General features: G+C 38.9%; 2 protein-coding genes across 4 annotated transcripts; one reads left to right on the top strand and one right to left on the bottom strand.

Moving 5' to 3' along the window:
• Positions 1–302: 302 nt before the first annotated feature.
• On the top strand, positions 303–9,534 carry LOC122547160 (pre-mRNA 3'-end-processing factor FIP1-like). Of its 3 annotated transcripts, none has more exons than XM_043685756.1 (6): positions 303–353; positions 1,275–1,332; positions 2,087–2,145; positions 4,406–4,589; positions 6,175–6,297; positions 9,143–9,534. In XM_043685756.1, exons 1-6 carry the CDS (start codon positions 329–331, stop codon positions 9,273–9,275), a joined length of 582 nt encoding a protein of 193 aa, XP_043541691.1. In that variant the 5' UTR covers positions 303–328; the 3' UTR covers positions 9,276–9,534. The 3 variants fall into 3 exon arrangements, with proteins under 3 accessions (XP_043541691.1, XP_043541690.1, XP_043541692.1); XM_043685755.1 differs by having other exon boundaries at positions 6,172–6,297; XM_043685757.1 differs by having other exon boundaries at positions 6,172–6,358; positions 9,143–9,193.
• A 119-nt stretch (positions 9,535–9,653) lies between these two features.
• lnx2b (ligand of numb-protein X 2b) lies at positions 9,654–24,077 on the bottom strand (the record flags this gene model as incomplete). The annotated part of the gene is made up of 7 exons (XM_043685759.1): positions 9,654–10,724; positions 13,664–13,822; positions 15,267–15,489; positions 20,078–20,252; positions 21,852–22,007; positions 22,461–22,829; positions 23,881–24,077. Coding segments are annotated over 7 exons (1,415 nt in total), but the record flags the coding sequence as incomplete, so codon positions are not given.
• Between the last annotated feature and the right edge of the window lie 708 nt (positions 24,078–24,785).

The raw sequence follows: 24,785 nt of genomic DNA, 5'->3' as shown, positions 1-24,785 counted from the left end.
TGTAGCTATATTTATGTCAAATAGATCAGATAAAAATGGGACCTCTCTTTGCTGCACCCTGATCAACAAAATGACCAGTCATTCAGTGGATAATTGCAACAGTAATCCAGTGTTTTAGCAATGTAACTATGTTGTTGGTGCCTGTTTACTGTAACTTAGCAACCCTATCATTAGTTTAAATTTCTTTCCCTGCCACGGGATGGTTCAGAAGGAACCACTCTTCCAGGTAATTGGAGAACATTTTTATTAAACTCAATGTTCATAGTCACCTAATATTTTAATGCAGTTGGTTTGTTTAAAGCTCGTGAAACTTGTTGTATTCACAGGAATGCCGCCACCTGGGCCTCTTCCAGGTAATTGTACTTTTGATTTATATCTATGAATGTAAGAAATGCTCTTGGTTGAAGAACCTATGGATTTATAATTTTAATGGCACAGTTTTACGCACAGTTTTACTGTGCATTTAGCAATAAATCCTTTTGCGCAGAAATCTAGTGGTCTGTAATAATTTCCCAAATATTGATAACAAGACCAAAGAAGTGCTTTCATTTAGCACTAACTGTTTCAAATGTAGGTACTATTTGGATCACTTTTAATTATTTGATAGAAATTGTTTTTTCTAACTGAGTGAATTTCACCAGGATTCAGAAGCCGCTGATCAGAACTGAATGTATTGCAAAATTTAAAGCTGCATACGTAAAGTTCTACTTTCCTGATGTGAGCATAATGTAAGTGGCAGATATAGATGTGTTTGCCACATGTGCCACACTTTGCTGATAACTCATCACCTTTTGTATTATAATAGGGAATCTAAGTTGCTACCACCATGATTGTTTCTTCATGCATGAAGAAACAATGTAACTAATTTTGCAATGAACTTTCTGACAAGAGGAGCTGTTGTTCATGTTTCCCTTCCTTAATGCTGAAGTCACTTTGACATTCTTGTTGGTGCTAACACAGCTCTGATCAGGGAATCAAACTTTGAACCTTTTTAGTTTGTATTGCTATACCAGTTGCAGGATTAATATTGGGACATGGGTCGAGATATATCCAAACAGGTATCCATTGTGTTGTTTCTGCGAGAGATGTGTTTGAGATCAATTATGATGTGTTGAACGTTGCTGACCAAAGATGAAATTCAGTACTGTATATGTTTAGCAGCATGAAATACTGCGAAAGATAACCTTTGCAATCCTGATTGTTCTACATTATTGTACTATTTTGAATTTTATTCAGACATGTAAAATGAACTGAACTCTGCTTTCTTTTTTCAGCATTATTTCCACCACCAGTTGTGCCCCCTCCATCATTACTTATGCCAACCATAGACGGGTAAGAAACAACGTGTCACTAACTTGATTGTATGATAACAGTGAAGAGGAAACTGGTATTTTAAGAAATCTTCCTTATATTCCATATATTCCAAAGTACTTGACAACCAATAAGTTATTTTTGTAACTGTTGTAATGTAGGAAATTCGGATTTTCAAAAAGATTTCAATCATGCACTGTATTATAGACTGTGTTTTAAAGTACAAGCATGTGGAATTGGCAAATAACAGAACGAATAGAAAGCTGCCTTGGAAAGTGGGGTTCAACAGGAATTCTTGTTGGGGCCTATGTTCACAATTAAGATAAAATGATTTGAACATGGTGATTATGAGCACAATTTCAGAATTACAGACACATCAGGAGGTAAAGCTAAAATTGAGGAAGAACTCCACATAATTGTAAGACATATATAATCTTGCAGAATGGTTGTGCAGCTGAGAAACTAATTTCAATATAAGCAGGTGTGGATAGTGCTCTTCCATAGGAAGGTTAAGGAGACCACATACTGCCTGGATAATAAGAATAACTAGGAGATCTTGGGTATACAACACAAAACGTAGTGAAGCAAGTTTAAAAACAGAGCAAGTGAATCTGGAGCTCTCGGAGAGCTGGAGTTCAGGAATAAAATTAAAAAGCCCTTTTATATAATTACATTTTATTATGTAAGAAATGGAGACAAGTGATCATTTTGACACTGTTTTTGTTAGTGTAAGTAATACAACTTGTGCCTAATGAAGAATTTCTGACTTTTCCAGTGGTCCACCTCCAGGCTATGACAACAGGCCACCTCCTTTATTCCCCTATAGTACTGCAGGTAATTGTTCGTCAGTTCTACTGGAAATTCATCTTTTAATCTAAGTAAAACATTAATTGGCTGGCAGCACAATTTATCAGAATCTTTGATAAAATTCATGGAGATTCTTCGGGGCATCAGGAGATGAGTTACTTATTGTCTATTCCTAGCTTCTAACCAGCCACCACAGTACGTACTTTTTAAAGTTTTATTTTGGTTTGTTAGTCTTTTCTGCTTTGTTGCTGAAGGTTGATTCATGCTGAAGTATAGTTAAATTGGTACCAGATGCCCTCTAGTACTTTATGCAAGTGGCCATTCTACACATGCCTGGATGATGAATGTTGGGAAGCTGTACATATGTAAGATATGTCATATATAAGCCTGATCCTATTTTCACTGAACATACATGCAAGTGCTTTTTCAGTAAAGGTCAGATACCATTAATAGATATGAGGAATGGGTACTCTGCTTGATTGATCACCCTGTCCTCAATCTTTTCTTCATCTAAGAAGCAGTGAGGCCAGAACACAAGGGTTTTAATTAGTAAACTTTCACATTTTATCTTTTTATAATTTTACATAGTGTTTAATTTATACATTAAGATTAGATTTTAAATTTTAAACCTGGACAAAATAAATTTAATTCCAAATGTGAGGTAAGACTGACTGTCCTTGACATCAAGGCTGCACTTGACTAAGTGTGGCTTCAAGGAGTCCTAGGCAAAACTGAAGTCATTGGAAAGCAGGTGTGGGAAAGCTCTCTGCTGGTTGGAGTCACTTAGGAAAATGGCTGAGGTTATTGGAAGTCAGTCAACTCAGCTGCAGGACAGCTCTGTAGGCATTCCTCAGGGTAGCTATCTTCGATAGCTTCATAATGACTTTCCTCCATCATTTAGGTCAGAAGTGGGGATGTTCAGCACCATTTGCAACTCCTCTGATACTGAAGCAGTCTGATGCAACATGATCTAGACAATAGTTTGCCTAAATATGGACAAGTAGTCAAGCCACACAAATGCCAGGCAATGACCATCTCCAATAAGAGACATCTACTACCCCTTGATATTCAATGGCATTACAATTACTGAAATCTTCACTACGAACATGAAGGGAGTTACCGTCGGCTGGAAATTGATCTGGATTCACCATATCAATGCAGTGGCTGGTTAGAGGCTAGAAACATGCAGTGAGTAACTCACCTCCTGACTCCCCAAAGATTGCCCATCATTTACAAGGCACAAGTCGGAGTATGATGGAATACTCCCCACTTACCTGGATTAGTCCAGCTACACAAACACTCAAACTTGACACCGTTCAGGACAAAGCAGCCCGCTTGATTGGCAACATATACACAACCATTCAGTCATTCCTCCACAGATGCTCAGTGGCAGCAATCTACAAATTTGCCAGAGACCCTAAGACAATACCTTCCAAACTCACAACCAGTTCCATCTAAAAGGACAACAGCAGCAGAACATTGAGAACTCCAGAACTGCAAGTTCCCCTTCAAGCAGTTATCCTGGCTTGGAAGTATATGACCATTCCTTCACTGTCACTGGGTCAAAATCCTGTAATTCGCTCCCTAATGGCATTGTGGGTCAACCTACAGCACAAATCTGTAGCAGTTCAAGATGGTAGTTCACCACCATCTTCTCAAGGGCAACTAGGAACGAGCAATAAATGCTGGCCACCCAATGATGCCAACATCCCATGAGTGAATTTTTTAAAAAAGCAATACTTGAAGTATTGCAATCAAGCTCAATATTGGACATAATGAAGAGTGTATCATTAATTGGACTGTAAATGGCAGAGCTGCAAATGAAGGACAAAATCTAAATTGTGTACAGGTTTATTGATAGTATACTTAAGTTTCTGTCATACCTTGGGCATCACAGATCAGATTTGTTTATTGCAACAAGTTTAGTGCTGACTTAAGTCCCTTGAAAGAAAGACCTTTTGATTATCTGCATTTATTGTCAAATATCCAATTACTTTATTTGAAAGTTCTTTTGTTTTGACAGTTATGGTAGGTCAGAAGAACTAGTTATATTATCAGACCTTTCATTAAACATCCAATATATCCAAGGAAGATCAGTTCAGTTGCAAGCTGAGTATGTTTAAGCTAAAGGTTCAGTGCTGAAATACTTATTTTCCTTAGGTTCTCAGGTATTCTTCTAGTTTGTCACCCGTGGGCTCAGTGTTATAAATAATGTTCCTCTTTTAGTAATGGGAGCTTATATCTAATCCCCAGCTCATCTGCTTTGATTATTTTTCTTTTCCCCCAGACTCTGGACTAATTGGTTATCCTGCTATCTCTACAACACACACGTCCTGGATGAACACAGTTGAGAAAAGTACCAACAGCCACTGGGAATACCAAGGGCATCGGCGAGAAAGAGAGCGAGAACATGATCGAGACAGAAATCGTGAGCGAGATCGTGGCCCAACACCAACAACATCTGAATACAGGTGAGTGAATGCCTTGATTATAAGAAAAATAATGGATACTGGAAATCTAAAATAATAATAAGAGATATTTGCAGAAAGCATGTAGAGAAAATTATGATAAATCATTGAGAGTTGCTGAGCTAAATAGCTCCTTTTATAATGATTTCTCTTCCTCACCCCCATAGTGCTGTAAGCAAGGTTCTATCCTCGGCCCTAATTCTCATTTACATATCCTTGGAAACACAGAATTAGGCCTTACAGTATTGCAAAGGTGGGTGATAGGGTAACATGTCAGCAAAGATTGCAAATCGATTAACATACAATCGGAATAAACAGGTATGGTCTGGCTGGCTAGCAGGAGGTAATGAACGAGGTGCCACAAGGATCAGTACTTGTGCCTCAACTTGAAACAGTGACATGCAACCACAATTAAAATGAAATCAATATAGCTTGAATTCCTTTATGTCTGAGGGTTTGCAGTTGCTGTGACTAAATAATGAACGGCCAAGCTAGATTCTTCCTGTTTCAAAAATAGCTGAATCATTTTAGAATGCTGATTTAAGTAATCACACACTTGATCAAAAATTAATTCATCCGGCTATTTTGATTGTTCCTTATTCAATACTGTAGTTGTGTTTGTGTTAACTAACCCTTAAAAAAAAAAAGGCTGAAGCACAGGAGTGGAATGTGTTGATACTAATTTAATGTTAAGCATAGTGAACAGAAGGAGGCAAATGCTCTGCCTTTTGGAAGCAATATATTTTCAATCAGTTGATCAGAGATCCCTCAATAGTTTTTGTGTTCTCAAGCTTGGAGTGAGCATCTTGAGATGATTAATAAAGGCAACAGGGCTTTGTGACTATGTTAAGATGTTCAAGAGGTTCTGCAAAATATAGAAACTAGGAGCAGGAGTAGACCATTCAGTCTTTGTGCCATTCAGTATGATCATGGCTGATCCTTTATCTCAGTGCCATATTCCTACTTCTTATATCCCTTGATGTTTTGTGTTTCTCTTTCTTGAATATATTCATTGATATCACCTACGCAAATTTCTCTGTTAGAGAATTCCACAGGTTCTTACCCTTTCGGTAATATTTCCTCATTTCAGTCCAAAATGGCATATGTTGAGACAGCATCCCCTCACTCTAGACTCTCCAAACAGGGAAGGCATTCTTCTGGCATCTAGTCTGTCCCTCCCTGTTAGAATTTTTATACATTTAAATCATATGCCCTTATCATCCCATTTGAACACAGTCAAGCTAATCTCTCTTCACAGGACAGCTCTGCTATCCCTGGTATCAGCATAGTGAATTTCCACTGCGCTCCCTCAATAGCAAGTATATTTTTTCTTAGATAGGGAGACCAAAACTGCACACAATACTCCAAGTATGGCCTCTCCATGGCCCTGCATAACTTCTGTAAGACATCCTACTTCAGACCTCAAATCTTTTTGTAATGAAGACCGGTTTTCAAATTTGCTTTCCTAATAGTTTGCTGCAGGATAACTAAGGTCCCTTGCCATTAAATAAAAGCAAACTTTTGCCATAGATCATAGTCCACCGACTTTATGCAGTGAAGATAATGCTTATTGCTTTTTTTTCAGTAGCAGAGAACGTAACTATGACAGAGACTATCATCGGAGCAGAGATCGCAGTAGAGACCGAGAAGATCGCCACAGGGAACGGCGGCACAAAGACAAAGATGATTCCAAGCACAAGTCCTCGAGGCGGTATGCACTTTATATCTAGTGACATTTCATCTTAACTATGAGTCAGCCAATGAGTGGTATGGTAAGTCCTGTTGCTATAAAGGTTAAGTGTAGCAAGGAGTTCTCGCAGCATCAGGCTTTAAATAATTTTTAATCAACTTGTTTGGGCAACTTATGACACATTTCTCGAGGCAGGCTGAAGTTCTGCCCCAGATGTTGGGACAGAAGACCCTGCACAATAGGAGTCCCAAAAATCAGTCTTTATTGACAACTCCTGGGGTTTTATAATTAAGGAATGAAGGAAAATAACACTTGTATCATACTCCTAAGAAAGAATATCTTAGACCACTTCATTAGGAGAAAACAGCACATATCAATGAGAAAATGATGGAAGTTTATACAATGGAAGGAAAAAAAAACACAATGCACAAATTATTAGGCTACAATACTTGAAAACAAGGAGAGGGATGGCATGGAGCAAAATTGATTTGGAAAGGAAAATGTAGTTCATAACAATGATCCCTCTACCTTTTTTTTTCTCTATTGAAGTGTGGATTAAATTTTGTTTTATTTCAGTATCCTGGCAATTATGGATATAAGCCACAGTAGAAACACATTAAACTGTCATGTAAGAATTTTCTTACACACGTTAAATGCATTCTATCCACACTAAAATTCATTTTTGAAATAAAACAGTCTGATGAGCTTCCTTTCCTTGATGTGCTGGCTGAGAAATCCAAAAATGGATAATCTACTGTTTCCTGCAAGCCTATTCATTAGTGAATATATGCATTGGGATTCCTACAGCCCCACCCCAAGATTAGCCTCATTGGTAGACTTATAAATAGGACCTAAGCCATTTACTCTTAGTTAGCTTTGATATGCATTATTTTGGTATTAAGCTATTCTTCAGGATAATGCCTACCATGATCAGATCATTGCTGTGTATCTGTGAAACTGTACGTTACTTCAGCTGTTTGCAATAGGCAAAGTACTGAACTATCCTGTGCATTGCAAAACTTGAAACATTATACCTGATGTTACATCTGCTTCTGTGATTGGACAATTTGAGTATTTAGCTTTGCACTTGTGATGCCAATGCTATGGGCCAAATGTTAGAAAGGGGATTAGAATGGTTAAGTGCTTGATTTTGACAAGCACAGTTTCAAAGGGCTTTTTTGTGCTTTAGACCTGACATTAAAACTTGGTAATCATTAGGAACAGTGGAAAGCCATTTAGCCCTTCAAGCCTGTTCCATCATTCTTAATGTAAACACTGCCAGAAACTATATAGAGGAACCTCTATTATCCAAACAAGATCACAAGGTCTTGGCTAAACTGTGTTATCCTGCATTCGATTATCCAAACAAAATATTTCCCATCCATATTGTTCAGATAACCGAGGTTCCTCTGTAGCTGAATTTAGTTTTATACCATATTAAAGTGCTTTCCAGCAATTTCTCATGAAGCACTCCTGATATGTTCCTAAAAACAAAGGCTAAATGAAAACATGAACGAATGAGCGAATGTTTTGTCCTGTAATGTTTACATTTAAAGCAAATTGGCCACCTTCAACCTAACTGGCTCAAGATTCCTCTTACTAATTTTTGACATAACTCAAAGTAACTTCTTGCTTGCTGTTTTCTGTCACTCTCCTCCCAAACCTTCGCACTTGCTACTGCTCCAAACTATAGCTATTTCTGTGAATCCTCAAAAACACAAGAATCAGGAGACAGCAACTCAGCCCTTTGAGCCTGCTCTGCCATTTACTATGACCACGGCTAATCTCATCTTGATCTTTCTTAATTCCACTTTCCGACTTGTTGTCCATAAATTTTTAATTCAGAATGGGCTGAAAGGTTATCTCTGTTATATTTATTCAATATGCTGGCATCCACCATATTCTGTGGTAATGAATTCTGCCGATTCATGCATGACCTGAGATAAGTAATTCTTCATGTGTTTTAAATTTGCCACCCTTTAGCCTAAAACAAGACCTCTTGTTTTCCCTTGTAGGGTAATCTAGAACATCTGCTCTGTCTATTTTATCAATTGCCTTTAGCATATTTAAATATCTCAATTAATGTCCTCTTATTCTAAACTCTACCAAGTATAGACCAAACTGCTTGTTCTCTCTCTTCATGTTCCCAGCTCACACTAGACCCTCACCAGCAATGTGAGTAGCTGCATTTCTGCAGAGGACATCCAAAACTTGTGCTGCAAATAAACTTCTCCGAAGAGCTCTCGGTCCCTCAAACAGCAGCACCTTTTATCCACCCTCTCCCACTTTGAGCCTGTCCTCTTTTCCTGCACTGTTACTGGTCACCCTTCACTAACACTAGCTACAGCATACCAATAATGAATGCTATGCAATGCAACAAAAAGGAGTTTGTGCTTTACAGCGTTAACCATAATTTTGCCAAGTTATTTTTGACCGGAGGTGGTTTCACGGGAATTTCCAGGTACCTCAGTCACGCAGTCATTATTCATGTCTGGGTTAAAACAGTGAACGGCAGCTGGTTATTTGACTGAACAACCTTGTTGTTTTTAATCTGATATTCACAGATCACTGCAGAGAAAAAGCCCTGTGCATTTTGAAAGTGCTGTTTTCACAGTGCGAAAGGGATTTTGCTCAATTCACTAATTGAACAGCAATAGCATTTCATTTATTGGAAATTGTGTGTAGTTTTTCCTTTTCCACCATTACTTCTAGGGAAGGGCTGAGAGAACCCTGGGAAATGGGTAACTTCCTGGGATTTTTGTGCTTCAAAGTTTCAGTAGACTCACAGGAACCACCCTGAAGCATTCACCCATGCTTGTAGCTCACTGTTCTGTATACAAGTTTTACTGTTGACTTATTTTCACAGCAAACAACACGAGAGTGAGGAAGGAGAAAGTCACAGACGTCACAAACACAAGAAAAATAAACGAAACAAAGAGGACAAAGAAGTTGGGGATGAAGGTGCTGCAGAGACCGAGGGAACTGAAACTAAAGACTAACTGCTGAGTTGGTAGTCTTCATTGGAGAATACTACTCCTGATGAACAGTTAGCTCTGATGTTTTGGATCATTTCCTATTGAAGTTGCATTCACAGCACCTTTAAAAACAAAAAAAAACTAAATGGACAGTAATGCTGAAGATGGCCTCTGCATAATATTACAATGTGAAGCCTGATCCCACCTTTCTACGTATTTACACTTGTCTTTTTTTTGTAAAATGTGCTTGTAAAACAAAAAAAATTAAAACAGTTTTTCTAAATCTAGTTTATATTCAATGCACATTTAAGTTCAGAAATTACCAAGTCAAACATTGCAGATTAAGATTTTTATATTTAAAAAATCAGACATTTTCTAAAGCTTACATTTATGGTTCATAAATCAGTTGTACAACCTCAACCAATTTTCTTAGGTTTCATAATTTAACTTACAGCAGCATTTTAAAGTCTCCAGTGCAAAAACATTTTTCCACAGATGTAAACAGGAACCATATTAAATTGCAACAACCTGGAGGATTATATAATGCAAACTTGCAGTTTTAAGAAAATACAGCAGTGATTTTTCTGCCGAATGAAAAATTTTAATTCTAGCAAACTTAAACTAGAGATTACAGTATTTACTTTTCTCCCCATTTGTTTCTCAGCTGATTCATTTCCAGGCTACCAGGTACCAATGCCCACTTTGTTGGAATGTTCCATGTGGCTTTAGCACAGAAGTTCTTCAATAACTCAAATTGCCTACAGAGGTTAAAGCAGCATCCTGTAGTATCCAAAAACCAGATAAAATTGGAGATCGGTGAACTGCTACAAGATCCAAGGAAAGGATAATCTGAATAGGAGTCCTGACATTGTCAATAGTCATATGCAAGTTTAGGTTTCTGCCCCAAGAGAAAATTTTTGCTTTGGCTATAGCCATACTATTAGAAATGCTTCATCCTGCCCTCGGAAGCAGCCCAACTATGACATCCTTGTATATGATCATCTGTATGACCACAAAATTACATTAACAAATTGACTCAGATTGTTGAATGTGGGAACTCATACACTGGACATCTGTTTGGAAATTATAGTCAGCCTTTGACTTTTATCCCACCACCCCATGATTCACTCATTGCATTTTTAAACTATTTGGTATTTTGCTGGAGTAAAGTGAAATCACAGGTCTGTATTTTTAAAAAAAGTTTGACAAATGCACTTTGGTAATCTCGTATTTTTCTACTTGACCACATAATGAGGTGGTTTCTTGTTTTCTAAGTTGTACTGTGCCATTTCATTATTTAAGTTTTGAAGGAAAATGTCTCATCAGTTCACTTTCTTTCACACATTACTTCCTGGCCATGAGACGACAGTAAGAGTGACTCTGTTCCTCTGTTCTTTTAGCATTGGAATTACAGCTGAATTGCTCATGCCTGCAGTGGAAACTCCATTTACAGCTACAATCTCATCCCCGCATCTGTAAGACAAAATATGTAAAACAATGCTGTCAAGAGGAATTGAATCTTGAGTAAAGATTATTTAGTGATAGTTAATTCAAAGATAGTTGCTCTGGCAGGCATTCAGTTCTTCAAGCCTGTTCAACAATTAGACTCTAGCTGATCTGTACCTCAATTCCATCAATCAATCTCAGTTCATACATTTATCAGCTTGATCTAGCGTTATTTGCTTTTTTTAAATTTAGAATTGGAGGAGAGGCAACGTTCCATGTTTTCACGGCCCTTTGCTTTGAAAAAGTACTTTTGTCATACCCAACAGTCCAGCTTTTCTGTCCTTATGACTATATAATATCCTCTTGGTCAGGATTCTGCTATTGCCATCTACCCTCAAATTATTTTGAATCATTAGTTCAATTAGCCCTTCCTATTCAAGTATAAATCTAGTCATAGTAAACTAATTACCTGAATGGATACAATTTCTCCTGTTTCCAGCATGATCACAATGAAAAGAAGCATTCAGTTCAACATGTTATTCCATTTTCATAAGAATTTTGTACTTTTTGCCAATGTCTGGGTTTGCACTTACATTAGAATGTAGCCTTCTATGAAATGAAATAAAGCCTAGTCCTTTATTGTACATATAGTGGAATGAAGTGAAAAGGGAAATGAGTCTTTTCTTTCCAAGTGCGCTGTCTGATATGCTGAGTGTTTCCAAAGTTTGGTGTACCACAGTTTTCTTTTAACCTTCTACCAGATTGTACCCTTTCCAGTCTAGACAAGTATTCTTGACAACAGAGTAAGACTAGTCTGACTCATACAGCATGGAAACAGACCCTTTCGTCCAACTCATCCATGCTGACCAAGTTTCCCAAACTAAACTAGTCTCCTTTATCTGTGTATTGCCCATATTCCTCTAAATCTTTCTTATTCATTACCTATCCATGTTGTAACTCTACCTTTGCATACCACTTCCTCTGGCAGTTTGTTCAGTGCAGATCCAGCCTCTTGTTATAACTCAAATCCTCCAGTCCCAGCAAATCCTGGGGTAAATTTTTTCTGAACTCTCTCCAATTTAATAATATCCTTCCTGTAGCTAGGCATCAAGAACTATATACAGTATTTCAAAAGTGGCCTCACCAAGATCCTGTACAACTGCAACATGTCTCCTGTATTCAATGGTCTGAGCAATGAAGGAAAGTGTACCAAGCATCTTTATAACCATCCAGTTTACCTGTGACACAACCTTTAAAAGAATTGTGTACCTGAACCCCTAGGTGTCTCTGTTCAATAACACTAACCAGAGCTGTACCATTAACTGTATAAGTCCTGCCCTTGCTTGTCTTAGCAAAATGTAACAGCTCGCATTTATCCAAATTAAACTCTGACTCTGAATAGGAGATTATGGGATTGGAAACTCAGCTCAAAGACTATCTATTTGCATGTTTGTAATGTTGTTTGTCCCCACATAATTGCTGTAGAAACCCTCTGTTATGCCTTTGTTACTGCTAGACTGAACTATTCCAGGGGTCTACTAACTGGCCTCCCTTAAGCCCTTCATCAGAAATGGAATATGTCCAAAACATCAACTCTCCTGCTCCTCATAGTACCTGACCTGTGCCTTTTCAGTGCCACACGTTTTGACACTGATCTGCAGTCCTTACTTTTTTTTTTAGATTAGATTAGATTACAGTGTGGAAACAGGCCCTTCGGCCCAACAAGTCCACACCGACCCGCCAAAGCGAAACCCACCCATACCCCTACATTTACCCATTACCTAACACTACGGGCAATTTAGTATGGCCAATTCACCTGACCCTGCACATCTTTGGACTGTGGGAGGAAACCGGAGCACCCGGAGGAAACCCACGCAGACACGGGGAGAACGTGCAAACTCCACACAGTCAGTCGCCTGAGTCGGGAATTGAACCCGGGTCTCTGGCGCTGCGAGGCAGCAGTGCTAACTGCTGTGCCACCGTGCCGCCCACTTTCTCGTCACTTATTCCATTATCTATAAACAATAGATCTATAAACTGCTGCCTAAATCCCACCTTACTAGCTCCTTGACCTGTATTGATTAACTGTCCGTCAAGACCTCCATCTGATCTTCTTTCTAAACTCCTCCAGTTCTACCATCTTCACAACTTATCATTTCTCCAATTCTGGCAACTTGTGCATCCCACCACTGACTCCAGCCCTCTTGGCCCTACACTCTGACAATTCCTTTCCACATCACTTGACCTCTTTCTTTGAAGATAATCCTTTTCTTCAAATTTCTTTTTACAGAAATCTAGGTTTGCAGTCTCCTCAAGATGCCTTTCAAAACGATGCTTTCACAATTTAAATGAATCCTTTTGTTGCAAAGTCTTCTATATTCTGAAGAGCAATAATAAATGTAGGTTGTGTCTGACCAATTCTTTACTGAACAATTAATCCTCTTTTTGCTTCCTCTCTATAAGCATGTCATTTTCCTTTTCCATAAAGTCATATACCAGGCTGATCTTTCTAGAGCATGGAGGTGGCATAAGGCGGCATAAGGCATTTGGTCCTCTGAAGCTGCTCTCGTGATAAGAAACAATTACTTTCAAATCCACCTTTTTGCCTTATTCCCATATTCCTAATTTTCCTGGTACCTGAAATTTTGTTGACGTCTATCTTAAATATATTCAACAAAGAAGCATCCTCAACTTTACGATAAAGTGAATTGTTGGGATCCATAACCCTTCGATTGAAAGCATTTCTCCACAACTCAAACCTAAATAGTTGATCCCTAATTCTGGGACTCTTCCCAGGCATATTCTAACTCTACAGCCAGAATAAACATAGTATCAGCATCTATCTGGTCCAGTCTCTCATTGTTTTAATGAGATCACCTCTTGTTAATCTGCAATCCAGGGAAAACAGACCTAGTCTAGTCTTATCAACATTTCCTCACAGGACAGTCAAAACAGTTGTAACTTACTTGAGTCTTCCATCAAAGTATGCTGGTGTGCCCGGTACAATGGTTTTGATAAAGAAAGGCTGGTTTTCTTGGCTTTCCTCTACACCCCCAACGATGCTAAATCCCCAGCTTTCAGAATTACTCTTATGCAGAGTAATGTCATTGCAACAGTGAAGATAACTTTGAATGGAGAACAGGAAATAAGATGTCAAGATTAATAATTTTAAAAATATTTATGGAAGACACTTGATCAGAAATATTCTAAAAATCAATTTTACACCACGATGTTTAAGATACACATCTTTTATGTTCTATCCATTTTTAAGAAAGTATGGATCAGTTTGTAGGTGTCAGCAATTTTGTAATGTGTTTGAATATTTGCCAATGTTCATGTCTTGGTACAGTTGTGATTAAAATGTATTCACGATATTTACAGCAAGGGTGGCCAAGCTTCACATGGCAGGGTGCACATTTTCAATCTTTCTCTTTGCAGGGGTCTGGTGAGCAAATTTCGAAAAGGTAATGGTTGCCACAACACAATAAGACAGGGATGTCATTAAAAAGAAATTGAAAAATAATACGTTGATAATTTAAATGACCAATTAACAAATTGTCATGTACTGCCAATTAAAGATTTATTGACAATGCTAATTTTTGTCTCCATGGTCAAGAAGCAGAGCTAAAGAGAGAGGGTGGAAAAAAGCCCCAATTTATGATCACCCAGGTAAGGCGATGTCATGCAGGACTGAGCTAAGTAGTTATGTTTCACTGATGCTAATCTTGCAATGCCTCTCGTGGGGCATATGCCGAGATGGCTCAGCAGAATTCACATGTAAGCCAAGTTTGGAATGTTGACTTTCAGCCTGGAGTTTCCTCTTCTCACAGTCTGCTTTCCCTCTCCTTTCTCCCATTTCCTACATTCTCATCCTTTTCCCTCCTCTCTCACTCACTCTGCCTTACTCAACACTTTTAACTTCAATTATAAGAAATAATCATGGGCTTTCTGCTCCAGACATTTCCCTAACACGCCACCATCAAATAGTTTGCCTTGAAATGTAAGTGGCCAAGATTATTTTTCCTGGAGAGACAACCTAACTTGGTAGAAGACTCCTTTTTTGTATAAATGAAAGGAAAGAAAAATTAGGAGTGACCTGATTTTTGTCTCATTCCCACTTGATCTCTCTCACCATTATAGCCCAAGTTGCAGCTCCCTTCTGCCTTCTGACATTCACTGGCTACTCCCCATGGTACACTCATCTTCCCTCTCCCCAAAGCCAACAAACTTCCACTTAACCCTCCACAAAGCAGGAAAAACAATGTGTAATGTAGTTATCAATAATGGGAGCATTATGAATAAGCTGTAAACCCATCTATCAGCAAAGACTGCATCAGACCATTAAAAGAAATGCTGATATTAACCCTATTCAACTGGGAGTAAAGTGGCAGTAGAAGAAAATCTCATTATACATTCTAAATTGGCATTTGTTCTAAACCAATTAAACCATTTATCTTTTTTCTTAACTCACTCTGACTTACGTTATTGTAAAAAATGTTTCCATTCCATGCAATCCTTCTGCCATTAAAAAAAAGGTTTTGCACCCATTGCTGTGAAAACAGTGCTCACCTTGGTAACCCTAGCCATGTGACCCAGAGAGGGGACCAATCATAATCACTTTCCTTGCCTGCTTCCATGAGCTCCTCAGATGTTGGTGCCATCTCAGCATTTGGCAAATCCAAAACCTTTAGCAGCACTGCAGAGGAGGCTGTATTCAATTTGAGAACTGACACTGCTTCATTATAACTCAACTGTGTGAGGTCTACTCCATTTATGCTCAGCAGTACATTTCCTATGAAAAAAGAATGACTCATTTTAGTGCCATACGATAAATTATGAATCTCAGAATGAATGTGTACATTAAAGAAGAATACATGATTGCAACATTTTTTTCGCCTTCCCTACAGGACTTTCATGTCAGGTATGCTTAGACCTGCTTGTCCAAATAACCATTCTTCATGTGCCAGCTCTAATCACCAAAGAGAAATTTTGACCTAATCACATTTATCCTTTGCACTCCACCCAATCTGATGTCATCAGCTTCCTATCAGACTAGATTAGTTTAAAACGTTAGTGGATTACTCATCTTTAGCTCAACCTACTCCAAATTTCTAGCAAAGGTTGCCAGACTACAATCAGAAGGAATTCAGACGAAGTTTCCTTAATGTGGAGTAGGGTAGACAAAGTTAAAAATCTCACAACACCAGGTTGTTTGGTAGTTCAACAGATTTATTTGGAAGCACTAGCTTTCGGCATGCTGCTCCTTTGTCAAGTGATTGTGGAGTCCACTATAACCTGGTGTTGTGAGATTTTTAAAAATTCCTTTCCTTGGTACAGGGCTGTAGATAGCAATTACAACACTCTTGCCACCATCACAGTTAACTGAATACTTTGGAAGTTTCTTTAGTTTCCATGATGCAGCTATTCTCCACCTGAGCTGCCAAGGGAAACTGAATTTTATTGATAAATTCCAACAATAAAAATGTTAAAGACAATTAACTATCAGGTGATCAACAGCACCAGTTGTCTCCAAATGTGTCTCACTTCAAAAATTGGCATGATGAAAAGCTTTAAAGGGGAAATAAACACAAAAGGGAATTCATGAGCAGCCTGTTCTATTCAAAATGATTCTATTTGCGTCTTTATCAGAATTAACACTGATGTAGTCAAACACAGTGGCATGCAGTCAACAGTCATTTCGTTATTCCAAGGGATTTGATAATGGGTGTTCAGACTGAGTGCAGTCTGAGGAACAAACCATATGTTAGGTCATTCTGCAACTTGAAAATTATCTAGGTATGAAAATTTAAAGTAGTTTCATCCATGTATCACTGTGTTTTTCACCCTAAAACATGAATTTCAGGTCACATGGTCTCTCATGCATGATCTTCCATGGGAGTGTGCCAGCTGCCAAATTGAAAGTGGGAGTGTTCCAGACATGAAGGGATACCAATTGGAATCTTAATTCTGGTTGTGAAATCCTGACTGGATTAATGTCTTCCTGACGCCACACAAAAAAAAACAAAATATGGATTGCTGCCATCCTACCTCTCCCATTTCAGGATCTGAGGACCAGATTATGCAGATAAATGTGGGTGGCCTTTGTTTTAATCAACACAACTAGACATGAAAGTAGAAATTACGCATTATGCCAAGCTTTCTGAAAATGAGAATTTATTACATCTTTCCTTCCTCTGCTATGTAATTCCCTCAAGTTGCCTGCACTGAAACTCTGTTTGAAAACAATACAAGGATGGAGGAAAGGAGATTTACAACAGCCTTTATAATATTGCAACAGCTTTGCTTCATAAAAAAAGTATCTATTTTTTATTTCAGTTCAAATCAGAAAATAAGAAAAAATATTTAGATGCCAAGAAGAACTGGTTTTTATATTGCATCTGCTTCACGTAATAAAAAGTTCCAAGCCACGTCTTAAAAGGAAAACTAAGGTAGAGGGACAGAGAGGTTTAACAAGGGAATTTCAGTCATTAGGACTTTGTCAGCTGAAGGCATACTAACCAACAGTACAATTAAAACTCATTAATGCTCAAGAAGTCTGAATTAAAAGAATGGCAATGTGGACTGGTAGAGATTTTAAAGATAAGTAAGGCCGTGGAGGGATCTGGCAATATGAGAACTTTTAATCAAAGCATTGGCTCCCAATTGTGTAATGTAGATCAGTGAGGTGAGGGGTGACGGATAAATGGGACTTGATGTGAGTAAAAACACGGGCTGCAGAATTTGGATGCTCACTAGAGTGGAAGAGGCTGACCAGGAGAGCATTGAAAAAGCCAACTGTAGAGATGGAAGTAGTATAAAAGAGCATTTCAGCAGCAGATCAGCTAAAATGCACAGAATTAGGCAACGTTACAGAGGTGGAACCAGGCAGTCATAGTGATGGTGCTCATCTGTGGTTAAACACATTCTGGGATCAAATATGAACAACCTGATTTAGGAAAACTGGCACTGTTCTATCAGGCAGCATACAGATGAAAAATAAGGAGGACAAAAGGTAGAGTCATTGTGTGTGGGGCAGGAGTGCACATGTAACCATGAGAGTGAGAAGCCTTTTCAGCCAATTCTCTGGAACTGTAAAGGAACAAGGTGAGCACATCTCATCCAGACGATAATAGCCGAGAGCCAGTGGAAGACAATAATGTGGTCAACTCTGGCAAAGATTGCAAGCAAGTTGAGTAGGACAAGGACAGTTTGTCTATCTTTATTAGAGTCACATAGGATGTCATTTAATGATTTTGAAAAAAAAAGTATGTGATTGGGGCAAAAATTTGTTTGGAGGATTTCGAACAGTCAAGTTTTGAAAACAATGGGCATAGATTTGGGAGGCAAATGTATATTGAAAGACTTTGGAAAAGAAGCAGGTTGGAAATGGGGAAATAGCCTGTACGGACTGGACGGTCATGGACTGTTTGTGTTTTGAATGATGGGGTGATGGTGGGAATTTGAGGAGAAAAGAACAATAACTGAAGAGACAGAACTGTAAATGTCATCAAGTAACATGAGAACCAGGAAGGTAAATCAAGTGATCAACAGTTTAGTGGGAATAATGCTAAGCATGCAAGGCCATGGCATGGTGTTATTATCAGTGGACTGTTAACTCAGAGACCCAGGTAACGTTCTGGGAACCTGGGTTTGAATCCTCGCACGGCAGATGATGGCATTTATATTCAATAATGAAAAACATCTGTAAAGAATAGTTTAGTAATGACCATGAATCCATTGTCGATTGTCGTCAAAACCCACCGCATTCACTAATGTCCGTTAGGAAGGAAACTGCTATCCTTACCTGGTCTGGCCTACATGTGATTCCAGACCAACAACAATGTGGTTGACTCTTAATTGCCCTCTGGGCAATTAGGGATGAGCAATAAATGCTGGTCTAGCTAGTGATGCCCTCATCTTGTGAATAAATGGAATAAAAACATAGGAGGAGGTGGGAACTCTAATTAATAAATATATCAATATGCAATATAAGCTGTCTTTCAGTTTTTAAATTACAATTTTATTTCCATTCAGAGGCTGCAATGCATTTCTAGCAAGGCCAGCACTGAATATCCCTAATTACCCTTGTGGTGATGGTGTTGCACTGCCTTTCTGGATCACTGCAGTCAGGAAGTGTGTTTTGGAATTTTCACCCAGCAATCTTATGACAGTTTATCTCTGGGCAGATAACTGGAACTGATGAAATGCAAACACAAATACCTAGATATGCTATTAAATAATCCATGAGAAGACAGATTAAAATTTAAATATACTGATAAAACAAAAAGTCAGAATAGGAAATACAGATTTGATATAAATGCAAAATATTACAGATGTTTAAAATCTGTGATTAAAAACAAACAGTAAACTGTTTTCCTGCTGGAAATACTCAACAGGTCACGGAGCATTTTCTGAGAGAGAAAAACAGAGGTCGATGACTTTCATTGGAACAGAGTTTATATAGAAATGATAATGCTATTAAAGCCAATGGAAGGGGAAAGCAATCGGGAGAATCGAAGAGGTCTGTGATAGGGTGGAGATCAAATAAATAAAAGGTTTCATGGTGCAAAAGCCAAAGCGAGTGGTAATGGGTCCAGTGTATCCAAATGCAGGAATAGTTACAAGGCCATTGTCTGACTGTAGGGATAAAAAGACAAACACAACAAAATGAATTTTTTTCTCAGTAGCAAACAAACAGAAAATATTGAGACAAAGATCCTGATCTGAAATTGTTGAATCTAGCAGGCTGACGAGTTCTGAGTTGCAAGATGAGAGTACTGAGCTTCATTAGAACATTGAGGCTGGCCATGAACATAAAGGTCAGAATAGGAGCAAGGCAGAGAATTAAAATAACAATTAACAGGAAGCCCCTGGGCCATATGTGCTTGCTCTATGCCAAGTTAATTGATTTAGTGAAGTTAGAGGTTAAAAAAAGATAGAATTGGCTCACGTCCCTACATTATGGAAAGAAAATTGAATACAGGCCTGTACTTTCAAACTAACATGCAGATATTTGTACGTTGGTTGAGGGCAGGCTGGTACTCTATTGTGATGCCTGCTACAGTTAATATCTTGGTAGTAATTAATGTTTGAAGTTTATGCATGAAGAGAACTATTTACGAGATATAGGGGAACAAACAACACCTGCTGGAAAATACTTCAATAAAGCGAAAAGGAAAATATCACAGTTGATGCAGTAATTAGCGAGCTTAAACTACAAATGGAGAGGTTAATTAATGCACAGACTTTTAGGCATACAACCAACATCTTCTAAACAATAAGCAGAGCTCTACATATAGCTCTGTATCCTGAAATCTAAGAGTGCAGATGGCTACACAGGTATGCTACAATCAATAAATGTCACTGAAATGTAATCTTACCCTTTTTGATTCTGCCATCTCTATAGAGGCAGCCCACTGGCTGGATGCTGGTCACATAGATCGGTACCTTATACTTATTTTCACGACCACCTGAAATAGTTATTCCCAGAGACTCACGAGGCTCCTTTCTCACTGGAACTGTCTTCTCCAGGCACAGTGAATTCTGGGAAGGATCCTTAGGGAAGATTATATTATTGAAGGATAAAACTGTAAATGCACAACTTATAGGGATTTATCCAATTTGATGCTAAGCACAATATTTCAGCCCTATTACTTCAAAACTAGTCAAGGATTACAGACAATCTTTGCTCCAGTCTCATTATGTCTTTTTAAAATATCCCTATAAAGATTAGCCGTACAGAAATTCAAATGAAAGTGACACCCTCCCTAATCCAGGAATTTAAACTGGTGAAACTATAAATTGTCAATGGTATTGGTTCAGATTGGTGAAGTAATCCATGGTGTACCTCCCATTTTTAAATATTCCTCCTGCCTTCCTTTTAGTTAATACATTTTATTTTCCATTGGAGTATTGAGTTGAAACTTATTCCCAAGCCTTTATCCCTGTCTCAACTGTCCCACCAGGATGGTGATGGACCATGTTTCTGCTTACTTAAATTTGGGGGGGGGGGTGGGGGGGGAGGGGGGTGGAAAGAGGGATACGCAGCCATGTGTAGAGGACACATATGTCAGCCTATGCGTTTTCACTAATGGTAGTGTGATACTGACCCATATGGAGGGTTTGAGAGCTAATCGTAAAATAGTGAATGGAAAATAATGCAAGGGCGGAATACTTCTCATATCATATTCATGAGCAAACTCCATTCAATGATGTAGCAGACTAAAGGTAAAATCAGAGAGCAAGCATGTTAATCCAGAGATACTCATTTCCATTATGTCTCCACACATCATTGACGTAATCGAGACATTACAGCTCAGAGGAAATCATTTGGTCCTCAAGGCATCATTAAAGAACAAAGTGACTCCACCAGTGACTGAGAGCTTCCAGCTTTTTCAATGCTCGTCAGCATTTTCTCACGATAGAACTTGCCAGGTATCAGAATCAACTAGTAGAGAAACGTCTTACTGTTTTGGTTTCAAGCATGTTGACAGGAAGACAAAATCCTGGATTTTGGATTTGTTTTGTAATAACTGGGAATTGCTGAAGGGAATAGACTTACATACTAAATCGCATGACCTTGTCTCAAAATAGATACAGTAAAACCAAGCTTTCAATTGTCATTCAGAATATTTGGCAAACAAAGTCTTGTTTAAACCTCACCTCACTAACTCCCAATCTCCTTTTACATGACATGAATCAATCTCATAGCCCAAGGAAGTTTACATTCAATGTAACTTTTGTACTCAACTTATGCCTTAGACATGAAAAATGAAACATTAGACCACCTTTACTGCCCAATTCCCATTTTGACAAAAGCAACAACGGTTCCTTTGGAATCAGTTTTGCACTTTTTTCCCCCTATACATTATTTTATCAATTAAACCGGATATAATGTATAAAATTTAAAACTAAATACTGCAGTCTCCAATAACCCTTTTTGAATAACTGATTTGCAATCCAATAAGAACACAAGATCAAATTACTTAAACTACATTCTGAAAATAAAAAAAAAAATCTGTTTTGTTCTAGGTTAGCACTTGTCAAAATAGTTGCCTGCTTGGTGTTTCAACTGTGAATGGAGTGGGTACAGAACTCTAATGGAAAGCACATAGAAATGGTTTTTATTCACCATCATATTATGACTGCGTTTACCTTTTGGTAATGGGAGCGTCGACGGCAATGATGCTGCAGTGATTTACTGCGCTGGCGTGGGGGACTGCTGTTGCTTGATCCAGCTTCATCAATAATCTCTGAGCTTTGCTGACCAGTGTACCTCTGAATCACAAAGTTAACATTTCCTTCACTGGACTAAAGAGAGGAACAGTAATTGGTTCAGTTATTGGACAGTTTATTCCAATTTTTAAAAAAAAACATTTAGGTTGATATGCATTTGCAGTAGAGCAAGAGACAACCAGAGATAAAAGGGAAGCAGAGAGGATGAGTTTTCGAAGAGGGCAAGTGAAAAAGGGTGAGGGATGGAGGAGAGGAGGAGATGAATTAGAGGCAAGAGGGGAAAAGAGAGATGCACAAGAGAGGGACTGAGGGAGAGAGAAATAGACAGAAGGAGGAGGGACGGGGGAAAATGGGAAGGGGGGGTAACAGAAAAGCAGTGAGATAAAGAAAGCATAAAAAAAAAGATGCAGTGGTGATCAGCTAAGGTATGTACTCACTTGTTCTCAAATGGACTAATCCTTAAAAGAATCTTATATTTTGAAACAAGAGGTCAATCTCTGAAGTTACCTGGATTATCTGTGAAATTACCTGGATTATCTGTGCTGCAATTTCTGGAGTTCCGTTTTTGAGGTCCTGCTGATTAATCATAAGCACTTTGTCATTATTACGCAGCTTTCCATCCCGAGCAGCCAAGCCACCAGCCAGGAGATCCAAAATAAACACTCCTGGCTCATCCGCCTTCCGAATCAGTTTAATCCCCAATGGTTCGCTTCGGTCCCTTTTGTGCAAAGTTACATTCAGAATCTGCTTGTGGCTGCTGTTGCTCCTTTCTTGTGAAGAACTTCGAATGGCAAAGCCTCTTTCCTGCAGCACTGAGAGCCGACAGACAGTGCTGGGCTGCCTCAGTACCTTGATGGCGTAGCTGTGTGGAACACTGGTGATGTTCACACCATTTACCTGTGAGGAATAGAATGGGATGAGATCCTGATGGTGTATATCCAGTGTGTCTGATCGACATTAGTGAACGTCAAATCAGGAGACAACTGGCAAAACCCATAACTGCGGTGATTTTAATTCCAGACACCTACTGCATGCTCACAGGCACCTGTCAGCCCAAAGATGGTGATGATTGCCAGGTGTCTATAAGCATGAGGACATTTTGGCGTAACAGAACAGCCAGCTGGTACGGAAGGAAACGTCACTGCCACTTGAGCAAGTAAAGTCAGGTAGACCTAATGCTTTCTTTGTTCAACTTAGAGATCCACTCTTGCTGAAAGAGGCATGAATTCCAGTCTCAGTAATATCATCCACACCAATCAGCCTAAACTGTTGGTATTGGATGTGAAAGAACTGCTGTATTATTAAGGCTAAACATGCATGCTGTAGAGAAGGGTGCTAGGCCTCAAAGAAAGAGGCTGAGCCTTTTCATTTTATACAGGATCTACTCAGTCATCAAAAAGAAAAGACTTCCATTTCATTAATCTATGCACACCTTGAAATTACCATGACTTCTGTGACAGTACCTTACAAATGCACCACTATCTAAAAAGGCAGGATAGCTATATACAGGAGCACCACCACCCACCTGCAAGTTCCCCTCTGAGTCATACACCATCCTAAATTGGAACTTCACAGCCAATCTTTCACTGTCACGGAGTCAAAATCCTTCCTAGTAGCACTGTGGGTGTCCCTACCTCCCAAGGATTGCAGTGGTTCAGAAGGCAGCTCACCACCACTTCCAGAGGCAAAAGAGGAATGGCAAAATAAATGCTGACCTACATCCCATGAACTGATGGAAAATACCCAATACTGAAGTGAAACTTTGCTGGACCACTACACAACTTAGTTCCCTGAACGAGCAATTATTTTGAAAGTACGTTAATGTTTGAAAATCTAAAATGGCATAAACAATCTTAGTTTCAGTTAGCAAGTTTAAAATAAAGGCCAAACTGAAACCCAAGACTTTACAAGTTAAGCTATACATCTGATCACCTTCAGAAGCAGTTACCTCTGTTATATGGTCTCCAGGTGCAAGCTTTCCATTTCTAGCAACAACGCTGTCCCGAAGAATCTCCTGAATCACAATGTTACACAGTGGTGTATCTTTACCACCCACTATCCGAATCCCTAGCTCCTCCTGAGGATCTGCACGATGAATTTCAACAATAGTTGTTTCTGCTAAGAGGCTTGATAATCGAGGCAAGTCTGCAACAAAATGAAAATCATGTCAGTTTTGTTTGAGAAGAACAAATAACGACCAATCAAGCTAAAACTGATCACACATTAAACTGATCCACCACTGCCAATAACATTTTATGCAATTAACTGTTGCATAACCATGTAAATGTCGTGAGGATTGCTGCCTCAACCAGACTTCCAGGCATTGAGTCCCAGCTTCCGAACTCCCTCTGAGCAAGAAAGTATTTCTCCTTGAATCTCCACTGAACCTCCTATCTCTTACTCTAAATCTATGCCTCTACCCTGGTTATAAACTCCTGTGGATATCCACTTGTTACATCTTGCCAACCTAAAAATGACCCATTTATGCCTACTGTTTTCTGTTACCTATAAAACATGAGCTCTGATTTTGCACAGCTGCATCCCGTCAAATGGAAATCTAAGCGTGGTAAATGCAAAGGTTCCCAGTTATCCACATCAGCTATGATTTCTTAAAGGAACCCAGTCAAACATAACTTCCTTTTCACAAAACCATGTTGATTTTGTCCAATTGAATTGGTTGGTATGGGGTTCCTTCGGTTGGGGTTTTACTGGGAGATGACTGGGGGCTGGGGGAGGAAATCACAGACATCAGAAGCAGGGGCAGGGGTTGGCTCCCAGCAGACACTCCACTGCTTGTTGTCCAGTACCTCAAATCAGGTGCTAGAGTGTGTACTCCCCCAGGCCTCCGCTGGC

The sequence above is a fragment of the Chiloscyllium plagiosum genome, unplaced genomic scaffold, assembly GCF_004010195.1.
Source record: "Chiloscyllium plagiosum isolate BGI_BamShark_2017 unplaced genomic scaffold, ASM401019v2 scaf_11981, whole genome shotgun sequence".
Lineage (NCBI taxonomy): Eukaryota > Metazoa > Chordata > Chondrichthyes > Orectolobiformes > Hemiscylliidae > Chiloscyllium > Chiloscyllium plagiosum.
This window is presented reverse-complemented; position numbering and strand designations above follow the sequence as displayed.

Bases quoted from the DNA above. Each gene is read 5' to 3' on its own strand.
- LOC122547160 (XM_043685755.1), top strand. From the start codon at position 329: ATGCCGCCACCTGGGCCTCTTCCAG. The intron at 2,146-4,405 runs GTAATTGTTCGT...CTTTTCCCCCAG, and splicing joins ATTCCCCTATAGTACTGCAG to ACTCTGGACTAATTGGTTAT. The intron at 6,298-9,142 runs GTATGCACTTTA...TTATTTTCACAG, and splicing joins AAGCACAAGTCCTCGAGGCG to CAAACAACACGAGAGTGAGG.